General features: G+C 41.6%; 3 protein-coding genes across 6 annotated transcripts in view; 2 read left to right on the top strand and 1 right to left on the bottom strand.

Annotated features, from left to right (window-relative positions):
- The first annotated feature begins 270 nt into the window (after positions 1–270).
- Positions 271–24,427, top strand: ago2 (argonaute RISC catalytic component 2). 4 transcript variants are annotated; one of them, XM_023811880.2, is made up of 22 exons: positions 271–494; positions 3,664–3,844; positions 4,110–4,230; positions 4,338–4,519; positions 5,417–5,553; positions 5,676–5,810; positions 5,980–6,067; positions 6,409–6,556; positions 7,096–7,215; positions 7,328–7,450; positions 7,776–7,909; positions 8,034–8,218; positions 8,803–8,962; positions 9,091–9,181; positions 9,309–9,503; positions 9,589–9,723; positions 9,831–9,932; positions 10,014–10,213; positions 10,641–20,829; positions 21,382–21,535; positions 22,373–22,872; positions 23,394–24,427. In XM_023811880.2, exons 1-19 carry the CDS (start codon positions 458–460, stop codon positions 10,747–10,749), a joined length of 2,583 nt encoding a protein of 860 aa, XP_023667648.1. In that variant the 5' UTR covers positions 271–457; the 3' UTR covers positions 10,750–20,829; positions 21,382–21,535; positions 22,373–22,872; positions 23,394–24,427. The 4 variants fall into 4 exon arrangements, with proteins under 4 accessions (XP_023667648.1, XP_023667649.1, XP_072561552.1 ...); XM_023811881.2 differs by lacking the exon at positions 271–494 and adding an exon at positions 877–1,041; XM_072705451.1 differs by lacking the exon at positions 271–494 and adding an exon at positions 1,941–2,144 and having other exon boundaries at positions 22,378–22,872.
- On the bottom strand, positions 24,021–27,440 carry chrac1 (chromatin accessibility complex subunit 1). Its single transcript, XM_023811904.2, has 3 exons — positions 27,051–27,440; positions 26,824–26,950; positions 24,021–26,144 (listed from the first exon to the last, which is right to left on the bottom strand). The coding sequence occupies exons 1-3, from the start codon at positions 27,345–27,347 to the stop codon at positions 26,065–26,067; spliced, it is 504 nt and encodes a 167-aa protein (XP_023667672.1). The 5' UTR covers positions 27,348–27,440; the 3' UTR covers positions 24,021–26,064.
- trappc9 (trafficking protein particle complex subunit 9) overlaps positions 26,837–27,787 on the top strand; it is a 194,831-nt gene continuing 193,880 nt past the window's right edge. The window contains exon 1 of the mRNA XM_023811873.2: positions 26,837–26,975. The gene's annotated coding sequence lies outside the window, so the exon portion shown is untranslated. The remainder of the gene's footprint in view (positions 26,976–27,787) is intronic.

The following is a 27,787-nucleotide window of genomic DNA, read 5'->3' as shown; positions in this document are numbered from 1 at the left end:
TTAGTTCACATATAGCTGGGAAAAGGGGTGGGGCATTGCACGTTAAAAATACTGAAAGGGAAATTGTTGCTTTTAATATGGCTTTAAGTTAATGACGTCGCCCTCTTGGATGCTTTCCTCATAGAAGCACGGCAGCTCAGCCGTAATTGTTCGAAGTTGCAAAGCGGCGCGGCCTGCGAGGTGGTTGCGTGAAGCACATGCGCCAACAGCACCCAATTGCTCGCTGGCTGTGTTCATTCCCGTTCGCGTTGGGGGATGGGGGATGGGGGACGGGGTTGGGGACTGGAAAGCTCTCGTGGTGCTACAATTTTAGTGCTTGTTTCAAATCTTCCACTGCCTACCCAACTAAGTTATTTGGCGCAAACCGCCCCATCTTATATTTATTCTTGGAAAATAATAGAATAAGAGTGGAATAGCCTTGTGATTCTATAGTGTGAGCAGGAAAACGGAAAAAAAAATGTATTCCAGCGGAGCAGCTGGTGGTGGTGGTGGTGGTAAGTCATTTCTTCGGCTAGCTTGCAGGCTAGTTTTGGCATGGCTGTAGTGTGCTTGTTTGTTGGAATGGGTATGTTTCTGAGGTCAGATTGTTGTTCTGGGTGAATATTTGGTGCTTGTAACGTTTTCCCGTCCCACGCTGCTTTTCAAAGCTCGTTTTGACCTGACTCGCAAGGCTGCATCAGACGAGCGCGGGGAGCTCGGCTAGTTATTAGCTACCAGGTTGTCCCGTATTTCCAGACCCGTGAACCCACATGTTTCGGGTTATCGGTGGCCTCCCAGAAATTACTAAACAATTTTTTTTTCTAACCTGTAAATATGAAATGTCTATATTGTGATTATCTGTCGCCGGCGCGCGCTGGTTTTCTGTGCGCGCGGCGGGTAGCGTACCGATATGGCGAGGCACTCCGTTAGCCGCCATCTGGCTAAATAGCTGCCTTCGCCTGCTCTTTTTCACGATGGAAGCACGTTTTGCGTTTGGCTGGCCACCAAATAATTTTTAAAAGTCGTCGTTAAACTTAAGCGACGGACGCCGGGCCGTTATATGTAAGTTTTCCGTGTATCTCTGGTAACGGGGTTAGCTATAGGTGACCCAGTGGTGTCGTGTAGCGTCTAACGCCGAAAACTACGGAAAGTTTATCGTTACATTAACCAGTTAATGTTGATACGTGGATAGTCCGTTTGTATTTGAAATATTTATGTATCTATCTATAGAGAGAGTTGGGGGGTTTTGTGAAGGCTTGCTGCGTTTCAAGGGTTTACTTTTCTAAAGAATACACAGGTTACTGTAAAATGCATATTTGTAGTTGTCAAGACATGCAAACAAAGTATTATTTGTACCGAAAGAGCAGTGGTAACATTGAAAGTGAACTATATTTGTTTTCTCATATTTCCTGTTTGTGTCTGGCTACATAAGCATCGCTCCCGGTAATAAAATGCCAGATAAAACAGTTTCCCGGCCCTCATGGACGTGCAGTCGAGTTGTTTTGAAACAGCCGAGTCGTTTATTGTAGATCAACAAAGCAGATGACAGCATGCGTTTTGTTGTGAGATGGTTGGAACTTCTCCGGGGCGTTGTCGATTAGGGGTACAATTTAAAATAGCGTCTGTTGTAAAAGTGAGGAATGACAGTGTGAACGATTCTCTTTTTTACCTATCCAAGAAGCTGGTATCTTTATGGGATGGGGGTGTGGTGTAGGACCTGCTCCGCAAAGATATTGTGCTGGAGCCATGCACAGAAGGTGATCGTTGGCGTGATCGTCTCTGTTTTGGGGTGATAAAGGGGTGGGTTTGAGTCACATTTTAAAATTGAAAGTAAGTGGCATATTTATGAAATGTCATCTGCCACTGATGATTTCATGCAGTTTCTTGACGTCAGGCAGTCCGGCATCAATATACTCACAATTTTTGCCAAACTAAGCTTCTTGTCATACATCATATGGCTTCTTAAGAAACGAGTATTAAAAGAGTGGTTCTTTTGATGCTGTTGGAAGTGTTTGTGTGACCGCTTAAGTTGGGGATAGTTAAACTTTCTTTTTAGTGTTATAGCTTAAGGGTCAATCCACACACCACACAAAGCACAGCACACATTTAAGGTGTATGTGGTGAGATGTGTGAAGGACCCCTTTCCATTTGGTTAGTTCGTTCTGGTAAGCTCATTGGAAGTGGTCTCTAGTAGGATTTCTCCACAGTGGCCAGGGACTGTCTTGCAGAAATGTTGTTTGTTGTGGTGGTGTTTAAGTGTGCAATATGAATCAATAGGCTTGAGAAGGATGTCCATGTAATATTTTGTCTTTTTTTTCCTCCTTTACTGAGCATCATCACTGTACCTGAGACTTAGTTCTGTGTGTGATTGTAATGCTGAAATTCTGTTAATATGCAGCTATCACCAGTGGGAGCCTTTAATAAATATACAGTAGTATCTTGCAGGTGAACCACTTTGTTTAAATTTAGAATATGCTACGTCTGTGAAGCTTCATTTCTTTTTGTTGCAGTCCTTTTGAAAATCACCCCTTCCTGAATTATTATTATATCATATATTTTTTCACAGGTAGATCTTTTTGTTTCATTGTGATCTGTAAGAATTTCATATGACTAATGGTTGGTCCGACGACTAGGTTTATACTGTTCTTGCTGAATTGCTAAACCTTGTGTCTGGAGTTCCATTAATACAGGCTCATTTTAATTTTTTTAAACAAAGTCCTTTCTAAATATGCAATTATTTTTCCTGAATTTCTCAAATTCAAGTCTTTACTCTGCATACATTCTTTAAGTTTAACTTTGTGGCTTTTGAAAAATTTGCTCCATCATAACCAAAGGGTGAAAGTTAAATTTCCTACGTTGGGTCAAGTTGACTCCTTTCCAGTTTGAGTAGATGCCCATTAATTAAAGAACTTCTGGCTGATCAGTGTAATATTTGTCATATCCTTAGTATGGTGACCCATTGAGGAGAACATTCATATGCCGAGTTAGTCCAGCCACTAATTATGTATGAATAAAACTTACAATTGATGAAGAAATATTTGCAAATGCTCTATCCTATGTCTTGTGGTATGCATGTTTTTGTAATTTCTAAATTTCTGGGATGGTGGTGTAGCAGTTCTGCTTGAATAATCCAGATGTTGTGGACTGTTTTGTTTATATATTTGTACATCATAGATTGGCTGATCAACAGTAGTACTGTGCTGCACAGTTAACTAAACTTCTTAGCCCATTGAACTTGGCATGCAATGAAATGTACATGAGTTAATAGTGTGGGCAATGTAATTGATGGGTTTTATGAAATAGATTTTCAGATGTGCTGCTTGTCTTACCATAAATGTTGAGGTCTTAGTTGCGTGATATTGACTGGTAAATGGCAGTTTCAGCCTGAATTGCTAGTGAGGTTGTATACTGATGCGTCAAGATAGTGGTTATTCTTTTTGGGTGTTTCTGACTTTTCCATAAACAGCTGTGGAAAATAGATAAGATACTGTAAAACAGGATGTCTATCATGTAACTTTAAAGATGCCATTCAATATTTTTAAAAAGTTCAGCCATACCTGAAATGCACCCTGATCATTCCATAGGTGAACAGCTATATGTTCACAAGTCTGGTGTAAAGTTGAAGACTTAATAAATACCACTGACACATCATTTTGCTTTTTTCTCCTCTTGCTTCTGTTATAGGATCGCCCCCTCCACCGGTGACAGAATATGTGTTCAAACCCCCACAGCGACCGGACTTTGGCACCATGGGCAGGTCCATCAAGCTCCAGGCTAATTTCTTCGAGATGGAAATACCAAAGCTTGACGTGTACCATTATGACATAGATATCAAGCCTGAGAAATGTCCACGCAGAGTTAACAGGTGCGCCCTATGATGCCCTAAAATTATTTTTCGCTCTCTCTCAAAATTAGCAACATTATTTTACTTTTGTCCGTAATTATCAATTCTGTCTGCCAGAGGTTTTTCTGGATGTTTGCACACATTGTGAAATGCATTGAAAGCCTCCAGACTTGGAGTGTAGTTTTTAATTTTTCAGTTTGTCTTTGTTATTCGGCCCCTAATGAGCTTGTGTACTCTGAGCGATGATTGTGGAAGTGCTACAACATGCTGTGGCTTCTCTTTGCAGAGAAATCGTAGAGCACATGGTCCAGCACTTTAAAACCCAGATCTTTGGGGATCGAAAGCCAGTGTATGACGGGAGGAAGAACCTCTACACAGCCATGCCCCTGCCAATCGGGAGGGATAAGGTGACGCCTTGCGGCCGTGCTCTCCTCCTTGCTCCTCTGGAGAGCACCCTGGGGCTGGGTGACTGCTGGCCGTGCTGCTGTGTGGTACTGACACGCCTGTTGCTTAGGTGGAGTTGGAAGTGACCATCCCAGGGGAGGGAAAGGACAGGAGCTTCAAGGTGGCCATAAAGTGGATTTCTTGTGTCAGTCTGCAAGCCCTCCATGAAGCGCTCGCGGGCCGCGTGCCAAACGTTCCCTTCGAGACGATTCAGGCCCTGGATGTCATCATGAGACATTTGCCCTCTATGCGGTGGGTGTTTTTCCATGTTCAGACTGCTAGCCGTAACGTGGCTCATGTTGGCTGTCCGGTATAGGGTCAGCCTGCGGTGACTAATGCAGTGTGTCCACACCCTGGCTGCAAACCCTGTCATCTTAGTGAAGTGTATCCTTAAATATGCTGAAAGAATACCCTCTCTTTTAAGTAGCGATGGAATGAGTTTAAAAACACTTTGAACAGTAAACTACTCTGATTATTTTTCAAACTAATTTATATCTGATGCTACCTTGTTGTACTATTTAAAACAGTGGTTCTTGACTGCTTTAGTGTCAGGACTCCCATTTTTTTCTTGGTCATTTACAACCCAAATTTAAGAAAATTTGAACAAAATTCATTTCACAAATAATAGTGCTGTGACAGTACAGTAACACAAATAATAATAACCTGCACTATTAAAGGAAAAATATTTTCTAAACACACTTTGATGCATCAGTTGAGAAACCGATTTAAAATAACTTTGGATTCTTTAAGTATACTTTCTATTCTGTTTCTTGGAATACTACATGCTATGATTATTTTATTTTTTGGGTGTATGGATGGTAGTTAATCCACTGTTAGGTTAGCTAGATCAGATATTTCTCACCACTTTTGCTTTAATTATTCTTTTAAAATGTTGCTGCACTGAATATTTAAACACACTCATGTTTAAAACCCATCAAAAGTGAATGTTGCCTCACTAAGTTTTCATAGATGTAACGGCTGTCCACAAGAGGGCAGTATAACGTTAATTTTCAAAGCCACAGCTGAGACGACACTTAGCTGGTTTATTTGCACATTTGTATTGATGGAAAAAAATATCTACTTATTTAATAGATGTTGTTATCTGAGTCACAGTTGAATGTGGTGTTGATGTGTGTTGTGATCTTTCAGGTACACGCCAGTCGGTCGGTCCTTTTTCACCCCATCGGAAGGCTGCTCCAATCCTCTTGGAGGAGGCAGGGAAGTCTGGTTTGGATTTCACCAATCTGTCAGACCTTCCCTCTGGAAAATGATGCTCAACATTGATGGTAGGTGGAAATGTCAGCTGCTCTGTTGGTGTATGTGTTTTTATGGCGTGTAGCTTTGTATTTCTATTGTTCGTTCATTAATTGAATTTTTTGTTTGTTTTTTTTTTGGTGATTGTTTGCAGTGTCAGCCACGGCATTTTACAAAGCACAGCCGGTGATTGAATTCATGTGTGAGGTTTTGGATTTCAAAAGCATTGAAGAACAACAGAAGCCCTTAACAGATTCCCAAAGAGTGAAGTTTACCAAGGAAATCAAAGGTCAGCCATCTTGGTGCTTTTGATATTGTGTTTTTTAGCATGAAGTTGCCGTTTTGTAGATGGATTTATTTATTTTTTGAAGACTTATATTTTGAATGCTTTTGAAGACAAAACAAGCTGTAACATGAATGTTAATCAGGTTCTTAATTTGTTTGGGTAATTCGCTTAGGTCTGAAAGTGGAGATCACACACTGTGGCCAAATGAAAAGGAAATACAGAGTGTGTAATGTTACCAGGAGGCCGGCTGGCCACCAGACGTAAGTGCTCACCACCCCCCTGGTCATGGTGGTCCCTGTTAAACATACCGGGAGGGGGGCAGGCATAAAGTCATATTCATTTGCTTTTGAAAAACTCAGATATAACCTTTTGTTTTAAAAAAAAACACACACTGGTATAATTTGGGCTTTTATTAATGAAGTTTTATTCGTCTGCATTAAATTTGTAGGTGATTTTTAGTAATTATCACTGCGTTTTTAGTGAAGCACCCCCGTTTCCGTGGCCTGTGCCACACTTAAACCTTAAGAGCGGCGTTGGGATCCTGCAGCCATCTCATCTGTCGCAGACTGTCTCCTAGTTTCCCCTGTTTGTGTGCCCACAGGTTTCCTCTTCAGCAGGAGAACGGACAGACCATTGAATGCACGGTAGCACAATATTTCAAAGACAAGTACAAACTCGTGCTCCGGTACTCGCACCTGCCCTGCTTACAGGTCGGCCAGGAGCAGAAACACACCTATCTACCGCTTGAGGTCAGTGGCGGTATCTGAATCTGTGAGAAGCCAAGGTCGTTTTGTTTTTGTCTCAGTAATGTTTGTCTGTGAATATTCCATATTCTTGTGGAAACTGCCTTTGTTCGGTATTAGTAATGAAATATGGGTGGTATGGTGACTCAGCTGGTTGCACTGTTCACTCAGATCTCCAGTATCCTGTACTACGAAGCGGGGTTACTGGCTTATCAGATTTATGGTAGTCTGGGCAAAATGTAAGTGAACGAATATGAAGTCCATTTCAACTGACATGGTTTACTTTTTTGCCTATTTCACATAATTTATAAAACTTTAATACTACTGACAATGGACGTTTTGAAGGGAAGACAGATTACGTTTTTTTTTTTTGTTTGTTTGTTTCTACAATAAGATTTAATCGAGTTATAACCTGAAATACACAACAAAGATACAAGGAATCGCCGACGATGCCGTCGACCCCAGAGGGTTAAAGAAACAGCAGCGGTCCCTTAAAATGATCTTTGCGTGTGTGTGTGTTTTTTCTATGTGCAATAAAACAACAGGTGTGTAACATAGTGGCAGGACAGCGATGCATAAAGAAGCTGACAGACAATCAGACCTCCACTATGATCCGTGCCACAGCCAGGTCTGCCCCTGACCGACAGGACGAGATCAGCAAGCTGGTGAGCGCAGCCAGCCAGTCGGCCGCAGCAAACTGTAGCATGTTTATGGTCTCGTTCATGGAGAGTGGTGTAGCTGGAATGCGTCGCTGATGTGCGCTGTTGGGTCTTGCAGATGAGGAGTGCCAACTTCAACGATGACCCTTACGTCCGTGAGTTTGGAGTCTTGGTGAGAGACGAGATGACAGAAGTGAATGGTCGCGTCCTTCAGGCACCGTCCATACTCTATGGCGGACGGGTAAGATGGCCCATTATGTGTGGTTTTTACTTTAACAGCTGTGTAGTAAGTCCTGCTCCAGTACTGACTGCACTTGTACCTGGGCATTCACTGGAAGCTTGGCTTAGCAGCATGAATGTTTGTAATGTGCCATTTGTCTCGCTTGTATGTCGCGTTGGACACAGGCATCTGCTAAATGGGTAAAATGTAAATGTGTAGATGTGGCAGTCAGGGACCGGGAAAGAGCTGACGTTTTACTTCACTTCTAGTAATCCAATTGCTGTGGGGTGAGCTTGGAAAGAAAGGAGGTTTATTTTTTCCCCCCCTTTCTCTTTTTGCTCTGCAGAACAAAGCGATAGCTACTCCAATTCAGGGAGTCTGGGACATGAGAAACAAGCAATTCCATACTGGGATTGAAATCAAAGTCTGGGCGATAGCCTGTTTCGCTCCTCAGCGCCAGTGCACTGAATTGCTACTGAAGTGAGTGGTGGTTGCTCAGGGGTTTGCCGAGCACCAAGCCCCAGGGTCTTTGAGTGAACGGCTTCACTTTGAGAGCACGCCTTCCGCATGGGATGCTGTTTAATCGGGTGTACCTTGTCCGCAGGGCGTTCACAGACCAGCTACGGAAGATCTCGCGTGATGCGGGAATGCCCATCCAGGGCCAGCCCTGCTTCTGCAAGTACGCCCAGGGTGCAGACAGCGTCGAACCTATGTTCAAGCACCTGAAGTACACCTACCAAGGCTTGCAGTTGGTGGTGGTCATCCTCCCTGGGAAGACACCTGTCTACGGTGAGTAACAGTCTGCTGGTCTTCCCTACAGTCGTGTGTGTGTGTGTGTGTGTGTGTGTGTGGTGAGTAACAATCCACTGCTTTTGTCACCTTGTCCATATTGATTATTAGTCTACCAGTGACTCTTCTAGCTTTTCCTGTGCCCCTCTGTGGGCTCTAAGGTGTGCAGAAATCTGAAAAGCCACAGAAATGACATTTAACCCCCTGCCGTCTCTGCCAATTGCTATTTCATGCTTTTACTTGTTACAGACAGAAATTGAACTGTCAGTAATCATTTCTGAAAACTTGTCACATCTGTATTCCCAGAATGCATTTCTCCAGTTTACCTTATTACTTATCTGATCTTTTCATCATCTCATTACTGTAGTTAACATCATACAGTGTCATTCTGAGATGTTAACTCACTTGATGTCCAAAAACAGCTTAATTTAGCCGTTTAGGGAGTGGGAAGTACAACTGGCTCAGCTGCTTCAGGGTTGGCTCTACTTCCTGGCTCCATGTCCTGAAGTCATGGCTTCAGCGTGGTCGCATTGGGTGTGTCTCCTTGGTGAGGGGTCTGACTGGTGTCTCCTGGAAAATGGCAGCTGAGGTGAAGCGCGTGGGGGATACTGTGCTGGGCATGGCCACGCAGTGCGTCCAGGTGAAGAATGTGCAGAAGACCACGCCGCAGACCCTGTCCAACCTCTGCCTAAAGATCAACGTTAAACTAGGTGGAGTCAACAACATCCTGCTGCCTCAGGGCAGGTGAGGTGCCTTCTCCCCTGCTCCCACCACCTGCAATGTCTGTCTGAAAAACATCCCTTTGTCTTTTGTTTTCCACCTTCCCTGTTAGCCGCTTGATGTTAACATGCTTTTTTACCCTCCTTCCCCAGGCCTTTGGTGTTCCAACAGCCTGTGATTTTCCTGGGTGCAGATGTGACTCACCCACCGGCAGGTGATGGGAAGAAACCCTCCATCGCAGCGGTGCGTGAGATGCCTGTTCTGTCAGTCGCTGCCTTGTTTAGTAATTGACCAGGAGTGGGTGATGGTCCTGTCCACTGGGATTGTCTGCACCTTATTTTTACAGAGCTCTTCTCTCTGCCCACTCCAGGTGGTCGGCAGCATGGACGCCCACCCCAGCCGCTACTGCGCCACCGTACGTGTCCAGCAGCATCGGCAGGACATCATCCAGGACCTGGCCGCCATGGTGAGGGAGCTTCTCATCCAGTTCTACAAGTCCACGCGCTTCAAACCCACACGGATTATCTACTACCGCGACGGTATCTCCGAAGGCCAGTTCAACCAGGCAAGACCCGGTCCTCCATGTGTATTTGCCCGCCGGTTCTCCTAACCAATGGGCTGGCTTCACGTCAACATGTGTCCCGGCCCAGGTGCTACAGCACGAGCTGCTGGCTATCCGTGAGGCTTGCATCAAACTCGAGAAGGACTACCAGCCAGGCATCACCTTTGTGGTCGTGCAAAAGCGTCACCATACCCGGCTCTTCTGTATGGACCGGAACGAGAGGGTGAGCTCGGCATTCAGGCTCATTTTAACATTGGGCAGTGTGTCGCTATGGTGGAAAGTGTGCCTGCTTGATGCTTCACGCACATAAACACACTTTATATTTTGAAGGTGGGTAAAAGTGGGAATATTCCCGCGGGCACCACTGTGGACACCAAAATCACCCACCCTTCCGAGTTCGATTTCTACTTGTGCAGCCATGCAGGCATTCAGGTGCGTTTGGCTACAAAAGTGACACTTACAGTTTCCCAGCCTCGCAAACTACTGTTGTTGAAATGGTTCTCGAATTCGTAGGGAACCAGCCGACCCTCCCATTACCATGTGCTGTGGGATGACAACCATTTCACGTCGGACGAGCTCCAGGTCCTCACGTACCAGCTGTGCCACACCTACGTGCGCTGCACACGCTCCGTGTCCATCCCTGCACCCGCATACTATGCCCACCTGGTGGCCTTCCGAGCCCGTTATCACCTGGTGGACAAGGAGCATGACAGGTACTCACTCTCAAAGAGCCGCTTTCAACGCCTCACTTTCTAGTCTAGGGGTTGTCGTCAGATGGAGATTTGTGGTGTGATGGTTTGGCATATTCAACTGAATAATACAGAAAACTGTATTAAGTTTCCTGTCTTATTTTCCAGCTTGCAAAACAGCAGTGTTATACCTGCAAACTGTGCCTAATAAATCAAAATTGCTTTATTAATGTTTACATATAGAGATTTTTGAGAATGAAAGTATAGAATGCAAATATTTGCTGATCAGAAAAATACTTCTCGTACTCACCTGGGTGATGTTTTCTGGTAATTTTGGTATGTAAATGTTGTTCCAGGTTACGTATTCAAGGTGTATGTGATGTAGTTTCTAAGATTAAAGTATTGAACCAAATGAAGCTACTTCCTGTTGTAACTGTCCTGTATGTCACAGTGCTGAAGGCAGCCACACCTCAGGGCAAAGCAATGGGCGGGACCAGCAGGCCCTGGCCAAAGCGGTGCAGATCCACCAGGACACCCTGCGAACCATGTACTTTGCCTGACCGGAAGAAGGGGGCGCTGACGTTCCAGGCGAGGTCGAGCTCACAGCTGAAATGGGCCTACAGGGTGGATCCGTAGGTGCGTTCTTACCTGTGGTGTGGTCTCCATTGGTGTTCGTGAAGTATCCCACAATGCACCTTGACAAACTTTTTACCCTATGTCCCAAATGTACAACAAAGTTAGTCTCCTCCTAAGTGTAAAACTGAAAATTTGTGTAAATCAGCCAGTTCTTTTCTATGTGTTCAGATGTGTATATACATGTACATTTTTAGAAAGTTTGCTTACATAGTCTCCTAACATAGTTGTAATTCATTTTTTATGTCAAAGTAAAGGTGGGATCTGTAGGGGTTGATGCAAATTTATTAGAGTCTCTTCTGACTCACTGCATTTTTCATATGGATTGTATATTGGGGGGCATAGAAGGGTGAGGGAACAGGGCTTGTTTGAAGTGAGCTGGGCTCTTTCTGTACTCCTAACTTCACACATCAGGACTGTTTATGAGCCAAGCCTTGGGATGGGGCCTGGCTGTTGAAGGGTACTTTTTGGGCACAGGAGTACTTAACATGCTCTCTCTGTACTGCTCTGTGAGTTTCACCTGGACTGTGCATCGTGAAAGCCGTTGGCCCATTCATTCCTGTCTGAGGGAGCCCCCCGGGCTGTCATTTGAAAAGTGGGACTGGCTCCCATCACAGAAACCTTGTTGACGTCTTATGACCAGAGCTGCAATGCAGGGTAGGTGTCTATTGTGGAGGCAAAATTGAGCTTTGGGGAAACTAAAAAAGACACATGCACTGCTTGTAAATTTTTCAGTTGATTTTAAAATACTGCCTTTTTCAGACTTCATTTAGTGTCATTGTCACAGGTGCAATTAAGATGTAGATCTCTGGCACTTTAAAAGAAGAGGAAGCTATAATTTGAGCCTTGCTAAAAGTCCCTATAACAGCATCATCATGTCAAAGAAGGACGGAGTTTCTGTGGGTAGCGGGTGTACTTTTTTCCTTTTAATATTACTGCATTATTACTGTGATGCCAAATTTCGCAGCAGTCTTAGTGAACTTAAGAAATGCTCGCAAAAAAATAACAGCGGGAACATGTAAGTTATGTTTTCTTGATATAACGGCAGAGCTCCTGTCCCAAGACAGGGTTTGACATGGAAGGTTTGGTCATGCTTTTTGAAGGGTATCATCACATGATCTAGTTACCTGAACTCAGTCCAGCATGGATTTCTAGCACATGGAAGGAGTACGGAACTTTTATCAACTTAATAATGGCCCTTGATAAACTATTGAAAATCGGGAATCATAATCGCAGAAACAATCTTTTGCATATTCAGCTTTTACTAAAGTGTAAATTTTTGAAACGTTACTGTAAGTGCGACCCGCCCCCTCATCTCCATGCACTATTATCCATTTGTAAGCCTGGGGGTTCTGATGGCTCACTTGATGAATTTTATGGTATTAATGCTTTTTCTAACTATGCATCATTTTAAAGCAGAGTGATCTAGCATCTTATAAGATGGACTTGTAGCTGTTTGTTTAGATGATTTGTACTGTAGGTTTTTACTTTTAGTGCTATGCATACCATATGTTCATTTCATTTCCCAGTTTGTTTCCTGTGCTTAACGCAATCCCAGCATCATCCTTATCAGCTCGGCGTTCGTTGAATAATTTCTGAATGCTTAGCGTAAAACGTGCATCTTTTCGCCGAAGGGTGTGGCTGAATGTTTGACTTGTGATACTTGAGGTCAATAGAGAATCACATCTGGCTGATTGAAACGTAGGTGCTACTTTGGCGTGGTGAGGATGTGTAGTTGAGCTTTTTTGGCCCTTAACTGTACTGATACCAGAAGACCTCGGAATTCATATGCATTTGAAGGACATGATAGGCAGAGTAATGATAAAGTATCAAAGCCTTTCTTAAGTCTTTTGTTAGTAATGTTTTACTATTAATCTGCATAACCTGAAATAGCTTGCTCTATGTTTGGGGCATTTCTGAAAATAAGTACTTGATTTCACAAACTTTTTTTAAAATAAATAATTTATTTCTTTTCTCCAGTCTGCCGAGCGTTTTATGTAGATGTGCTTTGAGTGATCCAAGACTAGGGGCAGAAACGTCAGTTCTGGAAAGGCTTGTTCGTGGCAGTGTAATTGTGTGAAAGTGGCTTTGCACTACCTCTTGTTACCTGTTCAGATGTAATGGTAACATTTACAGCCAGGTCATTTATGCATAATTACATCATGTATACAGAAGGGTGAAAGTAAACATGGTCCTCTGAGCATGCTGGCTGTGACATGTTATTTCTGCCAGCATTCTGGGCCAGTCCAAACCATTCCTCACCAGCGTGGAAAACCCACTTAGAGCGGAAAGCACAAAATTGTAATCTCTAAGCTGGCTCCCTGTGTTATTTGGGCTTGATGGATCAGTAAAGAACAGACTCAATGAGAGCAGGGTTGGTTTGGTGCATAGAAAAATGTTGAGGCCCAAAGGTCATGCAGATATGCAAAGTGATCAGATTTTAAGTGGGGACTGCTGATTTTTGTAGATGTTTTGGTCCAGAACGTTGCATGCAGTGTCTCGAAATATTTTTTAACTCATAGGCCGTTGTTCACCCCTGAATTCAAGTGGAAAAACCGGTACCCTTCAACAGTAATATACAGTAATATTTGCTTTTAAAGTTCAACACAGATCATGCCTTTTTAAAATGTACATTCTGGTATCTAGCTGTATCTTCCTGTGAGGCTGTAAAACCAATGAGTTTTTTTATTTTTCCTAGTTTTAAACTTGTGTACCCAAAAAGAAACCTGGAAACTTGCAAACCCATGTGAATGCATGTATGGTGTTTACATGTCTGGTGGAACGGGCCGTTCCTATTTCTGTGTGAACACTAGATTGGTTTGATGCTGTTAGGGGGTTGCTTTCTAAACAATTGTTAAAACCTCACTATTTTTCTTTAGATTTTTTTTTCATGCATTTCATTTTTTGTCCACATTAGTCTGGAAGTGATTATTTTTCTAATTTGTGAAGAGATTTGTTGGTGCTTGTGATTAGCAGTTGTTGTTGCAAAAATAAAACTTAGCTGACAGTGTACTTTTTTTTTTTTTATAAGATATTTTACTATTTGCTAGTGTTGTTTTTAACTTACTCCTGCACCTTAGATTATTAGATCTGTACAGTTTATATAGAAATCATGAACTGAATTGTGTGATTTGCACTATAATAAATGAACCGTGTAGATATTGCATAGTGCTCAATCGAGTCTGTCCCCGGATGCTGGTGTTCTGCCCCGTGAACATACTGATGGCCGCAGCTTATCAGCAGTACTTATTTGTAACACGCTATCGCTAAGTTTGGCTGTTCTAATTCGCTTTTTTTTTTTTTTATTAGGGCTTGCATTGTCTGTCCTCTGTAGTTGTGGGTCTCTCTTGCCAGTTGTCGTTTCTCAGCTGAGGAAAGGGGTAAATTGTTAGAGAAGAATTAGCCAGGCTCCATCTCCTGCCCTCCTGACTTTCAGCATTCAGGTCACACAGGGGCCAGTTAGTGACCGTTTACTCATGCTTGGTGCACCTGGTAGACCCAATGAAGATAATGTACCTTTGGAATCAGCAGTCAATCTGTCGGATATTGCACTGAAAGGAATCAGAGATGTAGATATGAGTGTGTGAATGTTGACTGAAATGGGGGATAACCTGTGGATGATGGCTAGTATCTAACTTGTTGTCTAGTGTATTCCTGAGCTAGTTTCTGCCATTTTGAGGTTGCACGGACATACACGCACACTAGCGCTTGATGCAGGCCAAATTTAGGGCTGGAATTGGAGGCCATTGTCCGCAGCGTCTGAGGGATCGTGGCTTGCCAGCCTCCTGCAGCACACCTTCAACTGTGTACTTAATAGATTTGGCTTCAGATAGTTTGATGGGTAGTGGTGTTTGTTGTTTTTCATTTCTTGAAAATTGATGCACCTTTAACAGTACTAAAGAGTCCCCATAAGAGAAGAAGCCTGACAAATCAGCACTCCGTTAAAAGTGGCTAAAAGGGTCTTTTAGATTTACTTTGTGTGTAGAGAGGTTACATATTTTTAATAATCAAAGCAATTATATTACCAGATGGTAAAATAGCTTATCCAATGGTATTGTTTAGTTAAATAGGGTCTTTCAGCAGAAGCACAATTGTTTTCAAGAATGGTAGCTTTACGCCCGTGACAAAGTTAGGAATACAAGGAGAATATTTTGGGTCTGAAGTCGAGCAGATGGAGGAGAGGTAGGATCTAATTTGTGAGATCAGTGTAAGTGTTTAACATCTGAATTGTGCTTCTCTTGAGATGCAGGGTCAGTGCTGCATGTGTGTTTACCTCTGTCTAGGTGCCAGGAGACTTGGTTAGCAGGCATCTGTGGGTGGAGGCATCCTTCGCAATTTTTCCTGCAGGGGATTGTTGCGCCATATCCCAATTCCCCATCCCCCAAAATTTCTTGCTTAACTCCCATCTTTGGTCTTGTTTTGGCCTGGTGTGGGTTCTTCAAGAAAAAGCTATGCAGTGGTGTGTGCATGCTTTTTGTCTCCATATATCTCTGTGTGTGCGTGCATGTCGTATCTTTGAATGATCATGTAATTGGTAAAGGCTACCTCTGGAATGAGGGTTTTAAGAATGAGGGTTTTACCTATATCATAGCACCATGAGGGTAGTTTTCTAGGTGACATCCAAGATTGCTGTGGGGTTTTCAGTGTCCATCAGCAGAAATTGGCTGTACAGCACATAGGTGCACTGTACTCGCTACAGTAAGACATATCATAGACAGACACGGGCAACACAGGCTACCCTTTAGAGCCAACATTGGTGCTGAAAGCAGCCAATACAGTTGTACTTCTTATAGGTCTCTACGATTTTTTTTTTTTTTTTTGTGCAAGGATCTCATAGAAGCATGTTTCTTTTTTGGTCTGTTGCCTGTGCATTTTCTTGTTGTTTGGAGAGTCACTGCCAATGGGGAATCTTTGAAGCAGTTTTTAGCTACATTTTGAGTCCTGTAGTTGACTGCAGACTGGTGGCTGTGTAATATCAATATAATTCCCAGGCAGACTAAAAACAACTTCACATGTTTCCTCAGTGGTGTCTACTTATCTAGAAGGTTTCTAATCCAGTCATCTGCAGTGGAGCTGTTTGCCTGTATAAATCCATGGATTGTATAGTATGATATGTAGTGTTACCTTATCAGCATTTCCTTATTATAGACCTTTATTTTCTTGTCGTGATTTTACAGATTATACAGCAGCCCATTTCTGTTAAGCAGAGGATAATGTCAAGGCCTGGCTTGACAGCCATGTCTCTGGGGAACAGTCCTCCACTGGAATATGGGTGGTTTCCTCTGCCTGTTAGTCCTGTGTGAGAAAAGTTAAAAATACCATCGATGCAACTGGTGGCTTATACAAACATGTATGTACAAAAATTCGATATGTACACCATTTTTTTGACAACGGTAGAGTCAGGCTCAATCCAGATTTTAAAAATGACACAAGATATGCATATTTTCACATTTGCACTATTAAATACTGCTGGTGTATTTTTATTTTGGTAATAAACTGCGTGTAGGATATCATACAGATAAAGCAAGGACTTTTGAGGTGCAGTGTCTGAAGACCCCAGAGTCTTGAGACCATAGTTTTTCCCTAGACATGGCAAACAAAACAATCTGCACAGATCCCCTTGTGGTACTTTTGTTTTCTCTGTAACCCTAAGATTTAACAAGCAGAACGAATGTATTAATGAAGCCGGACTTCTTATGAACGTGGGACAGTCTGCATGCATACCTGCACAGGAAGAGATGAGCTGTTATCCTTGGAGAACACACTTAGTTTTTTTTTTTTTAGGCAAAGCGACGTTAAACATTTGCCACCTTTTATTCTTGGTTCCATTGAATTGAGCTGGTTAACTATTAAATAATATTTAGGATTTGCTTTTCAAGCTGTAAGAAGCTATGACTTTCCTTTTGAGGAGAAAAAATATCAGTGTGAGTATTCATTTGATCAAAAACCCTTGCATAGGTTGAACCGTTTTCTGCAACTTGGCACGTTTCACAAGTGCACTGAACAGAGGTTAGGCGCCATAAGTCTGACATCAGAAGGAGTCTGAGGTGCTTAGTTTTCCAAAAACTGCAATACTACCTAATGTCCTACAACATAAGTACAATAGCTGTGTAACTCTCTTCTTGGTAATCACGATGCATGTTAGGAACATGAAGTCACCTTTGTTTTGTCTGAGTTTTTGTTAGATTTGGTGGCTGAGACATTCTCTGAAATGTGGGTCGTTTGCTCACAAAAGATAGTTGTATAAAAGCGCAGGTCATGTAATCACAAATGGAGTTGTCGGTGAATAACATTTGTGATCTTTTTCTTTGGAATGCTAGCCAGCAGTTGTTTTGCCAGGACTGACCCATTGTTTAATCTCTCTTCTGCTTATTTGTTGGTTGGTATACCGAAAGCTCACAAAACAATGGAATTACTATAGGACTGTACAATAAGCAACTGATGCCATATTAACTTAAGTGCATAACAAAAGCATGCAAGACTGAAACAGGTATTTCCTACCTTTTCCCTTTTGTTTGAGGCATTAAGAGCTTCAGAATAACCTGGCTTTTTATACCAACTTGGATCTACCTCAGAATGAAGTCGGGTGCTAGAATTGTAATCCCTAATTTATGATTGAAAAAAATCGATAGTGACCAAACAGCAGCCAATACTGTGTATTTTTTTTTCTTTTCTAAACAATTTGTAATTATGGACTAACTTGAGGGATGTTTTATGTAACAAGAGTTTGGGGGACCAATTTTGTAATTGGAAATCAGGTGTGAAATATTACATCTTGCATTGTACATTATTTGTATGCATGTCGTCCCTTTTTAAAATGTAGTAAATGCATTTACACTGTCTGTGACTCAACAGGATTCAAATACAGCTCTGGAAAAAATTAAGAGGCCACAACAAAATTTTCAGTTTCACTCATTTTTCAATCTATGCGTATGTACCTAATATAAAATATACATTTTTTTTTTTTTTTGAAAACTGCAGCCTGGCTCTTCTCGTTGTTGAAGGGGTTCTTCCCTACTTTATGGGTCTGCACTCCTGCTTCTTGGAGCCTGATATAAACTGTCCTTGCAGTGCACTTCACACCATTTAATGTTTTCCATTCTTTTTGATGGTCACTTGAGGTGGTGATCCTCCGATTTTGAGGCACAGCCGGATAAGGTGACTGTCATCTCTGGCATTAGAAAGTTGCTTCTGCCCTTTACGTGGCAGATTTTTGGTTATTGCCAGTGTTTCATATTCACCTTGTTCTTGTGTGCTGTTGTCTTAGAAACTTTGAGCCTGGAAGCAGCCTGCCTTGCAGTGTAGCCTGCAGTGAACCAGGGTTAAACCAGGGTTTATAAAGGCAGATTTTTTTTTTTTTTTAAATAGTGAACTCATGTTTTTTCCAGAGCTGTATACTGCAATATAAGCTTTTCTGTGGGGAGAGGATATTCAGATGCAGATTTTTTTTTCAATTTTAATTGCTGTACAGAAATCCAGGAGCTGACACTGAGCAATAATGGTCAAGAATTCTGATTTCAACATTTGCACAGTTCTGATGTTTCCCCTACACAAAACTCGCCTAATAACACTGGTGACTGCTGATATTAGTGGGGGCATTCTTAGGTTCTAGATTCCTAGAGCTGTAAATTTTGATCGCCATTGTGGATTGTAAGCTGCCAAAGGGTCGTTATCAACATATCAACTTCGGATCTGCCTAGTTTGTGATACTGTGCAGAGGAGCAGTTGGAGTGATTACCATATATAAGCACCTATTGGAAAAATAGTGACATGCTTTCCTGTAAGAACAGACATTAAATCTGTTGATCTCAGTTATTATGGGTTACTGAACATGCTGGGTTCTCCCTCGTTGCAGTGAAACAGGCTACATTTACCTCCAGCTTAAATCATTTTTGCATGTTCTTTAAACAGAAAATGAGTGTAACAAGTGTAAGATTAATTTTTTTAATGTAGTTATTTACTACATTTTATAAAGGGAACAAAGATTTGGTGTTTTATGACTTATGGGTGGTATATTTCAATAACTCAAGAGACTTTGATTACTTAATGAAAATGTACTAAGTTTGTGTGGGAATTGAGAACAAGTATGTCATCCATCTTATTTCAGCTGGAAACATCCCTTGTGTTACGTGTGCCTTTACCACTCTTCCAGTCATTTTAATGGGTATTCTACTATGACTTGCAGCACCACATTCAAGAATATGTACATTGATTATCATGCAACCTTCTTAATATGCTGCATTGAATGATCAGTATTTGTGTTTTGCACTTTCAGCGCAGTTACAAAATTGCCCAATAAGCCGGGCAAGTAAAGACGAGGTATTTTATGCTAACAAAGGAGATATAAGGAATACTATGACTTTGGAGACATTTTCTAGAGACTTTAAATGAAGTACCTCATAAGCCTGATGTATGCTGCATTTTTAAAAATTTATCCCCCCCCCCACACCCCCCCATGTATTGCCAGGTTTGATGTTCACACAAGACTGTAAGTTTGCCTTTTTGGAAGCATGTTGCTTATTAGTAAACACATGCCACAGCTGTACTATTCAAAATGCTTTTATAGATAGGCTTTGGCTCATAGTCTGGCTCTTTGGTGTCAGGTAGATGTACAGTTGCCTGCAAACTCTGTTCGCCATAAAGGCACATGCACCTTAAATGCTAAAGATACTCATAGTGACACTTATTGTCCTTTGTACAAAATTTAGACTATCCTGTCAATGTGACTGTTGACTCAGGTATCAACATTAAAGGGCTTTAACTGTAGGTCCTCTTTGTCCCTGACTTGTTTCTTAAGTAGCCTTGGATTTCTGGGAAACAATTTGACAGATTGGCCTGAAAGAGATTCTCCAGTATAACCCACAGAAAGCAGATGGGCTTGAGTTTTATTGTGCACTACAGATACCAAGTGGAGTCACGCCATGTGCTTTAGTCACGTCTACCTCCCTTTAACTGTTGTGGCTTGTGGCTAGAATATAACAGGAATATCACTTTCCATTCTGGATACATGCTGGTTTGTGAATAATCCCTCACCATTTGGAATTGAGGTACTTTTACTATAGAAAAGGTAACTTTTAAAGATTAGCCTTGAATTAGTCTTTCAGACACCAAATCTTCACTTTTTTTTCCATTTTTTCTGCTTATTGAAATTGTTTCAAAGGAAAAACCTCGTGTGTCATGGGAGATCAAAGTGACCAAAGTTTTTAAAAGCAGGGCAAACTGCAGTTGTGTGAACATAAGCCACCTTTTTACATTTTGATCCATTATTTTATTTTCTCTCTGCCACATGCCAAAATGGTCATTCCTGTTATGGTGAAGTCTTTTGTTGTGTTTCTAAATTCACTGCTAAGCTCATTGTTGTTGTAAAGTGAAAGTAAGTATTGATTTTATTTTTTTTTCCTTTTAACAATAAATACAACTCAGATATGCTGTAAAACCTGTTAGGACATAATGTGAAAATGTATCACTTTATGAAATTTATAATGTAGTTCACACTTTGGGCTTGACTGTATATTGCATTAATAAAATTTAAAACCTATCCTTATGTGGTAAGTTTTCTTGCATTGGTAGTTATGATGTATATTGCACTATTTTAATGTGAAGAAATTCAGATTTTTAAACTTCTACAGAGGTACGCATTTTATTGGTTAAGTGAATTTGTCTACTGTGGTTACTCCAAAATATTCATTCTACCTTCTACAGAAAACATTTCTTTGGTTTATGTCTACTGATTTTGCTACCTGTGTAGGACTTAGCAGGTACCTAACCTTGCAGTCACTTGACTTGCAAATATATATTTAACAGCCTGCTTCAAACGCATACATGGATACATATTATGGGGTTGGCGGGATTTTAACTGGAGCAAGAATATTTCATCAAGACAAAAAGCATGAAGCCAGTGCTATAAAGGAGTGGCTCCGTTAATGAAATATCCATGCAGTGTCACCAATGGAGGGCTGCACCAAACCTGGCATGGAACGTGGGTAACAACACAACACAAAGCCGCTGTGAGTAAGCCTTGTTACCTAGAAGGTGGCTGAAATTGCTAACAAATATGCTTCCATAAAATAGTTATGGGTGTGAACGCTTACACAACCTGCGTTTTGCTCTAAGTTACATTAAATGTGAGCCAAATGTAATTTTGCAGTCGATATAAAGTTAGCAATTAAAAAATCCACCAGCAGTTAGCAATTATGGACCATATTTTTCGTTTTGAGAAACTCCGATGTTTTCGTTGTGTTCCGAAGAAACGCTCGTTGTTCAGACCTCAAATAAAACGGAGTAAAAACGAAGACTAAAAACTTTACTGATACATGCATACAATTATTTATACGTTTACTTCAGAAGAAAAACAATCCTTTGGCAAACGCAGCCATGTTTGCGTATTCTGTCTACAACTGAATCGCTGTTAAGCGAAGAACTTTGCTAGCCAACAGCAACCTTCAATTTTATTAATGTAGTAAATGGTGAAAAAGAGGTTGATTGATGCTTATATTTAACTTTTTGGCAGTTTTAACAAACAGAAAAGCTTCGCTTTTTTTATTGTCATATATTTTTAGTCAGTGGTCATTGCATGTAGACATATTGGCGATGGACCGGCGCTGACCGTTTCCCGTAGCCGAAGGCATCAGATAGCGAGTCAGAGTTTCCAGTGTCTCATCGGCGCATGTGACTCAGCTCAGCCGCCTCTCTCGGTTCCGAACGCTGCCTAAGGTAAGCTTCTCTCCTTATCGGTCTCGGCGTGCATTTTGCCAAAGTATTGATATTATGCAACTGATACTTTAATGGGGGAACCCCAAGCACCTTATTGTCGAAGTTAGGTTACGATACTTTAATTTTTGCCGACTGTTTAATTTACGCACACACACACAGTAGACATATTTTATTAAAGCTATTTGATCTACAAGACGGCTGTGTTGTGTCCAGTAGTCATAAATCAGCTACAGAATACTTTTAATTTAATTTTTTGGCTACGGAGTCAGTTCTATGAAGCTTTGGAAAAGTCAAAGAACCGAAAATTGCTTTATCTTTCCCGAAGTGTTGGATACTTTATTAAAGGAACGAACAATTCTTGTGCTTCATGTTCACCGGCACAGTTCTTCGTCAGCTAACCGAACGGTGGAAAATTGTCTGTATAACGATGTTAAAAACATAGTTTTTCTATAAATATGGAAAAAGAGAGATACCTCATATCTCCAAGGGGGGGTTCCAGATCCCAGCTTAGCTCTGAGTGGAGTTAAGCACGTTTTCCACATGTAGTGTGCGTTTTCTGCACGACTCCTGTTTCTTTCCACAGTACAAAGGCACACAGTCAGGCTAAATGCCATCGTTGCCTGTAGAGTATGATTGTGTGTGAGCCCTGCTATGGACTGGAGTCCCATCTGGGGTATTTCAGTTCCTTTAGTCTTATACTGCCTGGGAAAGGCTCCAGGCCACCTATGATCCTCACCAGCACAGGCAGATGGAACTAATATGGAGAAAATTATCTATGATTTAAAGCAGACACATAAAAATGGTTGACTGCTGCAATGACTTATTTCATTGTTTCAGGACAGAATGGGGTGTACGTGGCTGCATAGCTGCCTCCTGCTGCCTGTGTTGTGTCTGGCGGTTGCGGTGGACATTGAGCTGGAGCTGGGGACTGACAGGGACTGGGACTGGGATTGGGGCTCTGGCCTGCAGGAGCTCCTCCACAGCTTTCCGGCCGACAGCCCCTTTGTCACCGAGACTGCAGACAGGCCGGCCAACTGCTCCCAGCGCTTCTGGCTGCCGCCATCATCCCCCATCTGCTGGGATAATATTGTGGGTCCGGAGGAGTTCGAGCAGTCACGCCTCCTTGCGCTCCAGAACCGGGCTGCCCTCCGGGCCGTAGCCGAAGCTAGCGGGGTGGCCGAGGGAGGCGTCTCCTACAACCAGCAGGCCAGGGAGGACCAGCAGGGCTTCCGGGCAGACCAGCTCAGCTTCGAGCAGACGGCTGGAACCATGCAAAATGTTTTTCTCTCTCTAGAAGAAAAAAGGCGAGACGGCACAGAACTCTGGACCTTCTCGAGGTGAGCATCGTGATAGCCAAAGAGCCCCGCCCCACCACCATGCCTGTAACGAAGGAGTTAATGCAGTAACAGACGGCACAGACGCGCACCATGTGACGCGTGCCGTGTGACTCGTCGTGGTTTAACAGCTGGCCTGCAGAAGGCAAGGCTACTTTTGTCAGGATTATTATGCATAATGAACCACACTGGGTTCTTAAACGATGATGTCACATAGCACCACAAGTTTGGACGTGAGTACTGGGTGGAGGAGTCCAGTATGAAACGGAAACAGCTGGCTAGGCAACTAAAAATAAAAAAATCATGTAATTTTAGGAATGTACCCTAATGCTTTTTTTTGGTTGTTGAACTGAGTGTAATTTAAACATGCACTAAACATTATTCAAATTTTATAAGCCTTCTCATTTTGGGGGGAAAAAAAAAAACTCGACAGTTAAGTGAGTGATTTATATATTAAGGTGGGGTCACAGACCAAATTTTAGCAGAGACAAGTACTGACAATGTTTTTTTTTTGGTCTTTAAAGTTTAAAGGAGCAACTTGGTACAACAAAGGATTCCATCCATAGCAGACAGCATCTGACAGACCTTCTGGAGAAACAAGTGAATCACCTGGAAAGGTTGCTGAACACCCTGCAGCTTCGACTTGCAAAGTTACTGGCACAGTGACTACACACTGCTACTAGGTAGATGTTATGCTCAATTGTGTACAGTGCATGCACAGCACATGGCAGCCTAGCTTATATCCCTGCCCCACAAAAACAAGCATGAGAACCATTGTTATCAATCTGTATGTTTGCCTTTGGCCTGTAGAGGCACTATTTTCGCAGCACAACCTTCTACTGTACCACTTATAATAAAATCTATTTTTGTGACTTCAGCTTTCTTATTAACCAATTGCATATTCGGCTTTGAAGCTTCTGAACACAATGGCAGGAAGCAGGGAAACTGCAATCTACCTAGTAACATCCATCCCATCTTGTTTCTGTACCCATTTGTCCTGCATGCAGTGTTGTGGGGGCTGCCTGGTAACTGCTCTCTTAAAATGTCCTGCCCCCCAGACTATTTTTGGACACTAAAATTACGTTTTCTGTGACAGTCATGATGACTGAAACGCTGACTAGCCTTAAAAAGAGTACAAATTACACACCAAATTACACCTAATATTTTATTACAAAGTTGTTAGAAGAAATGTCATAAAATATGGTTTAAAAGACATTGTACTAAACGTGGCTGCACAAATGACTACATCTAGGAACAAAACAGCTTGAGATGAGCAATTCACAAATTCTTTAGGTTAATGGCTCAAACACCAAGTCATGCATAAAATGTTGGGGTTTTAAGCATGCAAGGAATTCAATTTCAAAATATTCTTTAGCCCTTTTGTTTAAAAGCTGGTCACTGTTTTATGACATCAGGCTGTCAACTGATGTGTGGGATGCATGGGGATTTAAAATGACATTGTTAGGATGTTTTATAGGTTTGTACTTATTTTGCTTTACCATTTTCCAGTTGTATGTAACATTTCTTATGCTATTAATACAATTGTTTTGTCATCTTATTCTAGTTTTTGTTTGTTTTATATAGTGCCTTTTGAAAAGAAGGACTTAAATTATGTCATGTCTCCCTTTGAATTTTGAAGCGTACTGCTCAGTGGAATCCAAATTAGAGAGAAGGAAAACAAACCTAAGTATACAATTAATTTCTCCAGATTTTAGTTACATTGAATGTTTACCCATAGTGAGGTGGAAGACATAAGAGATGTATAACATTTTATACATAATGCTTAGCTACTGAGTTTAACAGACTTCAAAATTTTTGCTCTCCTCAAAAGTAGATACAAAACCATATTGTCAAACACCAGCAGATACAGACAACTGCATATGGCACCGTTTTAGTGGTCCTGATGTCAGGGTGCTGGGATTAAACAGCTTCTCCTGCCCCTGAAGACTGATCTTCCCATCCGTGGTACATAGAAATACATACTCACAAATTGACACTTCAAATCAAGGGGTTCCCAGCCCTGTTCACAAAAGATGTCTATATGTGGGATTAACAGCTCCCATTAAAGCAGCAATAGCTGTGATTAGACTTTGAAATCCTGCATGTGCCAATCACTCTGTGTAAATTAGGTAAAACCAATCAGTGAAGGACTGAACACAATTTTCCTTCTTACTCATGGGTTAAACTAATTTCTCCTGGATCTACATTAAACCCACAGGCCAAGCACAGAAAGCTATATTAATTACACAATTATTCACATCTTTAAGTAGAAATAACAGCTGCATGTATATGCTAAAAAAGGATTCAGGAACCCCTCTTTAAAGAACTAGTCCTTTAAGCCCCATGCACTAATCCAAGCATTTACTATAACCCTGAATTATCCATTTCTGCGAATCCACCTGGAGAACAGTGATAATTAAACCAGTGTCATTTCACACGACTCCTTAACTGATTGTTGTCCATCTGTACTGGGCACAGGTGACTTGAGGTAGTACATAAGATCAGATGGATTAAAGCTCTTCTCCAGTTTTGAGCATCCCATGCTCTAAACATACAGTGGTAATGCTTCTCTACATTCGTGCTTTTAGTCAATTAAAGGCTATCCCACAAGGCTACATTTTTTTGTTCCTGAGTATGTGACAACTCACAAATTGTACTGGGTATTTAAACCCATAAATCTGTCCTATTTAAAAGTAACACATTCCTGTACAAAAGTGACCTTAAAAAGGTGCATTTTTGCCTTAAGAAAACCAATGACAGAACATTCAAAATTTTTACAGGCAAGAAAATTCAGACATGGTTATCACCAAAAGGTTAGTGAAAGCTACTCTTTGGCAACTAGAGTATTAATAGAGTATCAGTTGATTATTCGCTTTCTGAAAGACAGGTTAACACACAATTTCATTTACATTATTTATATCCCTCTGTATCACACACAATTTGATTTCCCTGCTACACTACGGTGGTTAACAGTGAAATGGCTAAGCCAATCATCTGTATAGCATTCTGCTTGACAGTCACACTACTTGTCAAACAAATCATCCTCTAAACAAATGGTTGTGTATACATACAGGTTAAAATCCATTTTGGATATCCAGCTAGATCGGTACAAATGTGCTCATGTGTTCATTCACAAAAGCAACAAGAGAAGGTGAAGATGAAGCCCAGGATCCCTATGCAATCCACTTTCCTGTATTAATCACTGTCTTCGTCTTCAGCTCTCTCCTCCAAAGACCTCAGGTAATCCTTTGCCAAGATCTTTTTTGGCAAGATATCTGCAAACAAATTGATAAGCAGGGTTAATTAAACCAACTATTCTGAAACATAACCACGATTCAGTTGGTATTTTCACCCACTGCAGTTGCAATTGTAAAAGACCAGTCGCAACACCTGAGAACTAATAGTTCACTTAAATATTAGTGAAGGACGTCATGTGCTCGCTATGGACTAAAAAGTTTCATGTGCCTTACAGACTGCATAATGGCATCTAAAATTAATCGGAATCCAGCGTTTCGTAAACTTGCTTACGTGATGCTGTAATCGCTTTATTACAAACGACATTGCAAAATAAGATGTGCTGTTCGGCTAGCTAGTAAGCAAGCTAGTTACCGAGTATAGTCTGCAGGAATACTGTATATTACAAAGTATAACAAAATATCGCTGCCCAGCAGCACATTCAGGTGCTAGATGCTAAATCCATTGCCTTTATGTGTGGTTTCAGCTGCCGACCAGTGGCCTGTACTACGAAGCGGGGTTACTGGCTTATCGGGGTAACTTGTCAGATTTAAGGTACCACAGTTTAAATGTACTTCATATTCATTCGCTTACATTTTGCCCAGACTACCTTAAATCCGACAAGTTACCCCGATAAGCCAGTAACCCCGCTTCGTAGTACAGGCCACAGAACAGGTTAATGAAGTGAACACGGCTTGTTTACCTGACTCGTCGCCTTACCTGTGAGGAACTGAAATATCTCCGACTGTTCGGCGGCATTAGCCAGGTCACTGTACGCTAGCGTGTTTTTCTCCTTTCCAGAGCCATTTTTAAATGAACACTGTGTTAGATATTGAACAAATAGCTCCTGGAAAGAAAAATGTGAAGCAAAAGTAAGTATGCCTGCTAGCTACGCAATGTTGCTGTTTATAAACGTGCAGTACTGAATCCAAAAGACTTGGCCTTACCGTCGCTTTGGTGGTTACAAATAAAGCGTCTTGGTTAATGCTAGAAACGTCCGGAGAACTTTTCATGATCAGTTTCACGCGTGACATGGGAAGAGAAACATTTTTGTTGTTTAATGAATGGCTGACGTTAACCTTCCCGCCCGCATTGTTAGCCGACATGTTGCCGGAGAAGCGCGCTAAGCTAAAGACAGCGCGGCGACCGGCTCGAGCGGAAGTTCGGTCTATTTTAAAACCCGTTGTTGAGCTCGCGAGCGCCGTCCTCCGTCCTCGCGCCGAGCTCTCAACTGCTGATGTCATGACACGTGACTTTGTTTATTAAAGTAAGTTGACATACATTAACATGAATGCGAAATAACACTTTTATACTTAACACTTGCATATTTTACAAAGCAATGTCTAATTCAAGACTGATTCTAAGTGTGTTCTAAGTGTGCGTAACATCCAGTACTATTCTGTGTGTGTGTGTTTCAGCCTTTCATAATCTAGGGATCCCCAAAAGAGGAGCACACCAACGTCACTGCATATATAAATGTAAATAAACAAGAAGCGGATGGCTCTTTAATGATTTCTATTTGGTGTTGGCGGGGGTCGCCTTGAACGATTTTAGTCCGCAACTTTTTTTGCATTAGCCGCATAATACAATGCAAATTATGGACAAGAAAATAACAGGAAATGATGCATAATACAAACTGTAAAGAACGTTTAATATTTTACTGAAATTAAGGTATGATATACAC

This window comes from Paramormyrops kingsleyae, chromosome 23 (genome assembly GCF_048594095.1).
Source record: "Paramormyrops kingsleyae isolate MSU_618 chromosome 23, PKINGS_0.4, whole genome shotgun sequence".
NCBI lineage: Eukaryota > Metazoa > Chordata > Actinopteri > Osteoglossiformes > Mormyridae > Paramormyrops > Paramormyrops kingsleyae.
The sequence above is the reverse complement of the archived record's forward strand: the minus strand, read 5'-3'. Positions and strand labels throughout refer to the sequence as shown.